The sequence below is a fragment of the Gracilinanus agilis genome, chromosome 1 (genome assembly GCF_016433145.1).
Source record: "Gracilinanus agilis isolate LMUSP501 chromosome 1, AgileGrace, whole genome shotgun sequence".
NCBI classification, from domain to species: domain Eukaryota; kingdom Metazoa; phylum Chordata; class Mammalia; order Didelphimorphia; family Didelphidae; genus Gracilinanus; species Gracilinanus agilis.
Genome location: NC_058130.1, coordinates 754,784,019 through 754,790,196, shown reverse-complemented (window position 1 = coordinate 754,790,196; position 6,178 = coordinate 754,784,019). Strand labels below are relative to the sequence as shown.

Sequence of the window (6,178 nt, the reverse complement as noted above, 5' to 3'; positions counted from 1 at the left end):
TCCTTCCTTCCTTTGTTCTTTCCTTCCTTCCTTTGTTCTTTCCTTCCTTCCTTCCTTTGTTCTTTCCCTCCTTCCTTCCTTTGTTCTTTCCTTCCTTCCTTTGTTCTTTCCTTCCTTCCTTTGTTCTTTCCTTCCTTCCTCCCTCCCTCCCTTCCTTCTAGCACATTGATATGCTACCTGGTCATCCTTATTAAGAAGTCATTTTCAAACCAGTGGAATTGCTCTTTGGCTATGGGAGGGATGTGGGAGGAGGGGAGGGCAAGAACATGTAACTATGGAAAAATATTAACTATTCAACTAACTAGTGTAAACAAAAAGAAGTTGTTTTCTCTTCTCTCTTTTCTCCCCTAGACTTTAAAGTATGTATCCTTTGTGGATGAGCCCCACATTCGGAAGGTGGACCAACTGTTATTAGGGAAAAGTTTGCAAGAAGTGGCAGGTCAAGAAGTTCCAGTAAGTTCAACCATTTTATCTCTGTGGTGCTTAGGGAGTGGCTCACTGGTTTCAATCAGAGAAGGAAAGGCAGAGTATTCTGAAAATACTGAGTTTTTAAAACCTTAAACCTGCATCAAGACTTGTGGGATACCTTGGATAGAGAAAGTGCTTTGCAAATCTTAGACCGCTATAGAAATTTTAGGGATTCCTTTTTTTTTTTTTTTTTTAATTAAAAAGCCTTCACCGTCCATCTTAAAATCAATACTGTGTATTGGTCCCAAGGCAGAAGAACAGAAGGGCTGGGCAGTGGGGGTTAACTTCAGAGTCAGGAAGACCTGAGTTCAAGTCCAAACCTCTGGCAAATGCTGCTGGGTGACCTTGGGAGGAACAGATAGGACTTGAGACAACTCTGGTTCTAAGGCAGAAGGTAATAGTTTAAAAAAAAAAAAAAAGAGAGACTGGAGAAGGGGCAGGTAGGTGGCATGGTGGACAGAACATCAGACCTGGAGGTGGGAGGCCCTTGGTTCAAATCTGGTTTCCGACACTTCCTAGGTGTGACCCTGGGTGAGTCACTTAACTCTGCCTAGCCCTTTCCCTTGTGTCACTGAGAGAGAGTAAGGGTCCGGCGAGGGGGTGGTGGTGGAGAAAAAGAATCCTGGGGAGGGAGAAGAGACCAGATTATGAAGAGCTTGAAATGCCAAGCCCAGGAGTTTCTTTTGGCTCCAGGAGGTTCTAGGGAGCCACTGGGGTCTGTGGAATAAGGGGGTGACATGGTCAGACCTAACCTCTAGGCAGGTCATCCGGGAAGCTAAGGAAGCTGGGCTGGAATAGGGAGAGACTTAAGGCAGACATGAATTCAAAGACTATTCATTTCTTTTTCTTCTCATCTGGAATTGGTACGGAGTATCGGTTTCAGGGCAGAAGATCCCTATGGGCAATGCAAAAGAGGTTAAGTGACTTTTCACCCAGGGTCACCCTGCTAGGAATTATCTGAGGTTAGATTTGAACCCAGGACCTTCCGTCCCCGGGCGTGGCTTTCCATCCACTGCGCTACCCGGCGCTTCTAATGAACCTCTCTTGCAGAGACCCCGAAGGCATTTCTCAGACGTGGCCAAGCTGCCCCCCCCAGCCGGAGCCGGTGCGGACCTCAGCCCTGCGGCGCCAGAAGAAATGCAGCTCCTCCAGGAAAGGCGGAGCCGCCCGGCCCAGAGCAGCCTCCCGTGGTGCCGCTGCGGCCAGTGCCGCCCGTCCCAACTCCCAGAAGGCACCAGGTGCCTGGAGGAGCTCTGCTGCCGCCGGAAGGGGGGGCCCTGCGTCACCAGCTCCGCCCTCTTCCCGGAGCTCGTCCTCTCCCGGGCCTCCCTGCGCTTCGTCTTGCTCTACCAGGAGCCCCTGCTGGAGGCGGACGCCGAAACCCTGAACAGCCGGCTCCGGCGCTGCGCCTACGAGCGCTACATCGACTGGCGCTTCGGCTCCGAGGACATGGCGGGCTTCGCCATCTTGCCCAGCTGCTGCCGGTGGAAGATCCGAGACCATTTTCCCAAGCTAGGTGGGAAGTACGGCGGCTTCAAGAGCCCTTCCCCGTACACGTACTTGGAATAAGAATATGGAGCCACTAAAGTGGGCTCCTTGAAACGCTAACATTCTGGATCTTCTAGAGAGATCTGGAAGGGCCGACCTCAGGGCGCGGAAACCTCCTTTCTCAACTAGAAGCTCTGCACGCTTCAGAAGGAAGCAGCCTGGGGGGCAGCTGGGTGGCTCAGTGGATGGAGAGTCAGGCCCAGAGACAGGAGGTCCTGGGTTCAAATGTAGCCTCAGCCACTTCCTAGCTGTGTGACCCTGGGCAAGTCACTTGACCCCCATTGCCCACCCTTACCACTCTTCCACCTAGGAGCCAATACACAGAATTGATTCTAAGACGGAAGGTAAGGGTTTAAAAAAAAAGAAAGAAAAAGAATCAATACTGTGTGTGGCTCTGGGCAAGTCACTTGACCCCCATTGCCTAGCCCTTACCGCTCTTCTGCCTTGGAACCAATACATAGTATTGATTCTAAGGCGGAAGGTAAGGAAGAAGGAGGAGGAAGAAGCACTCTGGTCTGAAAGTCTGAGCTCAGTTTCTTCGTCCATGAAAGTATAATAAAATCCTGCCCTGCCACAGAGACCTTTTGAGGATAAAAGAAGTCAATATCAATGAAAATGTTTGGGAAAAGATTAAATATGGCATCAGCGGGTACACTAATCTTTTTATTAGATACCAATAGGAGTAGTAACTGACATGGAGGGGGAATAACATAGGTCTAAGCTCTGAGTTCTGGGTTCAAACATTTAGAGACTATTCTTAGTGGGCGATCATTTGATTCCATCTCCAGAATGAATGAAGAGAAGAGAAGCCTGTATTAATCACTCACTATGTGCTAGGAAGACAAATGCAAGAAAATAAGGGCAGCTGGGTGGCTGGGTAGATTGAGAGATAGACGTAGAGACTGGAGGTTCTGGGTTCAAATATGACCTCAGACACTGCCTGACTGTGTGACCCTGGACAAGTCTCCTAACCTCATTTGCCTAGCCTTTATACCCCCTTCTGCCTTGGAACCAATACTTAGTATTGATTCCAAGAAGGTACAGGTTTAGTTTTGTTTTTTGACTTTTTAAAGAAAATACAAATCAGGAATAGAAAGGGGAAGAGTATGCACATGTAGTGAGTGGTATGGACTGGAAATGGAAAACTGATCTAGTATCTCTGCCAAGAAAACCCCAAATGGGGTCACAAAGAGTCATATACTTATTTTTTTTTTTTTACACCCTCACCTTCTGCCTTTGAATCAATACTATATATCAGTTTTAAGGCAGAAGAGTGGTAAGGGTAGGCAATGGGAGTCCAAGTGACTTGCCCAGGGTCACACAGCTGGGAAGTGTCTGAGGTCAGATTTGAATCGAGGACTTCCCATCTTCAGGCCTGGCTCTTTATCCACTGAGCCACCCAGCTGCCTCCAAGCCATATACTTCTTAGCTGTGTGACCCTGAGGAAGTCATTTATCCTTTTTGCCTCAAGGTCCTCCTCTATACAATGATCTGGAGAAGGAAATGGTAAATCACTGCAGTAACTCTGCCAAGAAAATCCCAAATGGGGTTACAAAGAGTTGGACATGACTAAACAACACCAACAAAATGTATCTGTTTTATTCTTCCACATTCATGTTATTTAATTTAGTAGAATATAAACTTCTTGAGGGCAGGAACAACTTCCATTTTTGTATGTTCTCAGAGCCTAGAAGAGCACCTGGCATGTGTCCTTAATAAATATTTTGGGTTGTTGAATTAAATTGAAAAGAACAGGATGCTTAGAAGACATCTAGTCCAAGATCTTCATTTTACAGATCAGAAAACTGAGGACTACAGTGTTGAGGTGAGTTATTTAAGATCCCACAGGTAGTAAGTAGCCAACCAGGTCCTGTGACTCTAAATTGACTCTTAGGACTGTGTGTCTTGGATAAGTAGTAGTATGATTTAGGATAGTAATAGTGAACTTTTTAAAGGGGTGAGTGATGTGAGAAATGTCCTCAGACACCAGTGGAGAGTGGGGGAAGCAGCCTGGCCCCGCAACCCTCTGTTTTCTAGTAACAAACTCTGGCAAACTCTGTTCTAGGGTGATGATGCACAAGCCCACAGAGAGATCTTGGAGTGCTCCCTCTGGCATGCATGCCTTAGGTTCACCACCACGGACCTATGGCTTTTTCAGAGGATTATAGAATCAGTGAGTCAATCAATAAATATTTTTCAGCCTCCAGCTATGCTTCATGCACAGGTGCTCAGGATGGAAAAAAAGCCAAAAGATAGTCCCTTGGGTTCCAATCTGGCCTCAGATACTTCCTACCCTGGGCAAGTCACTTAACCCCCACTGCCTAGCCCTTACCACTCTTCTGCCTTGGAACAGATACTTAGTATGGATTCTAAGACAGAAAGTAAGGGTTAAAAAGAATAGTCCCTGCTCTCAAGGAGCTTACAAGAGCTTACTAATGGATCATAAAACTGGTCTTAGAAGGGACCTCAGAAATTTTAGACTTTTAGAGGTGAAATTTGAACCCATACCTACTGATTCTAGGAATAATGCCTTTCCCCCTACATGCTGCCTCCTTTTGGTTCCTTGCTAGTAAGTAGTACAGCCTGTAATTTCTCCATAGAGTCAGGTCTCATCATCCTAAGCTTGGGAAAGAGCTTAGTGGAAGACTGTCTCCAGGTTAACAGGAACTGCCTGTTCCAAATTAGTTCTAGAGGGTCCCAAGGGTTCAAGTTTCTTCTTGATATTTCCAGTGTAGTCCCTGGTGGCTTGTTCTTGGAATAACTCACATCAAAATGTCTTCCCGCTGGGTTTCTTGGGCTGTGGAAGAAAGTGTGTTGTTTTTAAGGCTGAGAAAACTTCCCTCTCTGCCTTTAATTTCCTGTGCCTTTGAAGCCACTCAGAATTACTCCAGTAAAGAACAATCCAAAGTTTTTTGAGGAAAAAAATGAAACACCTTCACACAAAGCCTTCCTGAAGGGTGGGGAAAGGGACTAGTCCTTTCTCTTCTCCAGATTGCCTCCTGTAGGGGCAGCTGGGTAGCTCGGTGGATTAAGAGTCGAGTCTAGAGACAGGAGGTGCTAGGTTCAAATCTGGTCTCAGACACTTCCTAGCTGGGTGACCCTGGGCAAGTCACTTAACCCTCATTGCCCACCCTTACCACTCTTCTGCCTTGGAACTAATACACAGTTATTGATTCTAAGATGGAAGGTGAGGGTTTAAAAAAAAAAAAAAGATTGCCTCTTGCAAGGTGTTTTTGCACCAGGGTTGAAAGTAAAATGGAACTTTTTAACCCATAATGGCAGTGGGGCATATTAGATAGAATCCTAGGCTTGGGGGAAGGAGGACTTGGATTCAAATCCTGCCTCATTTATCCTTTGACTGCTTTAATTTCCTCATCTGCAAAATCAAGGTGGGAGGTTGGGGAGGAGATTAGACTGGATGACTTCTAAGATCCCTTCCATCTCCAAGTCCACTATCTTATGTTTCCTTTGTACAGTGCTATGTTGAAAGAAATACCACTTTAAGGACTCCTGAGCATCCTGAGATGGGAATATACAAGGGTTCAGTGTACACATGCCAGTGATCAGGAACCTGTGATTGGATCATGCCTTTGTTTCAAGATGCACCATTTTCTTTTTATTTTTTTTTTTTTTTAAACCCTTAACTTCTGTGTATTGGCTCCTAGGTGGAAGAGTGGTAAGGGTGGGCAATGGGGGCCAAGTGACTTGCCCAGGGTCACACAGCTGGGAAGTGTCTGAGGCCAGATTTGAACCTAGGACCTCCCGTCTCTAGGCCTGACTCTCAATCCACTGAGCTACCCAGCTGCCCCCATGGTACACCATTTTCAAATGTCTATTTTTTTCAAAACTGTTTCTTGGATAACTTGTTTTCTGTGGTTGTCTCTAGACAGAGCTTCCTTCCTGTCACCCCCTCAAAGACTGACCCCCCCTTATCTTTTTTAACCCTTACCTTCTATTTTAGAATCAAGGCTGTGTAATGACTCCAAGGCAGAAGAGTAATAAGGGCTAGGCAATGGGGGTTAAGTGACTTGCCCAGGGTCACACAGCTAGGAAGTGTCTGAGGTCAGATTTGAACCCAGGACCTCCCATCTCTGGGCCTGACTCTCAATCCACTGAGCCACCTAGCTGTGCCCCCCCCCCCCAACTTATAACAAAGAAAATG

At 46.5% G+C, this 6,178-nt stretch overlaps 1 protein-coding gene across 1 annotated transcript in view; it reads left to right on the top strand.

The window, feature by feature from the left end:
• LOC123256859 (P2X purinoceptor 7-like) overlaps positions 1–2,249 on the top strand; it is an 81,946-nt gene extending 79,697 nt beyond the window's left edge. Inside the window, 2 exon segments of the mRNA XM_044685415.1 lie at positions 352–453; positions 1,519–2,249. Coding sequence (XP_044541350.1) covers positions 352–453; positions 1,519–2,037 — 621 coding nt within the window. The 3' untranslated portion in view covers positions 2,038–2,249.
• The last annotated feature ends 3,929 nt before the right edge of the window (positions 2,250–6,178 follow it).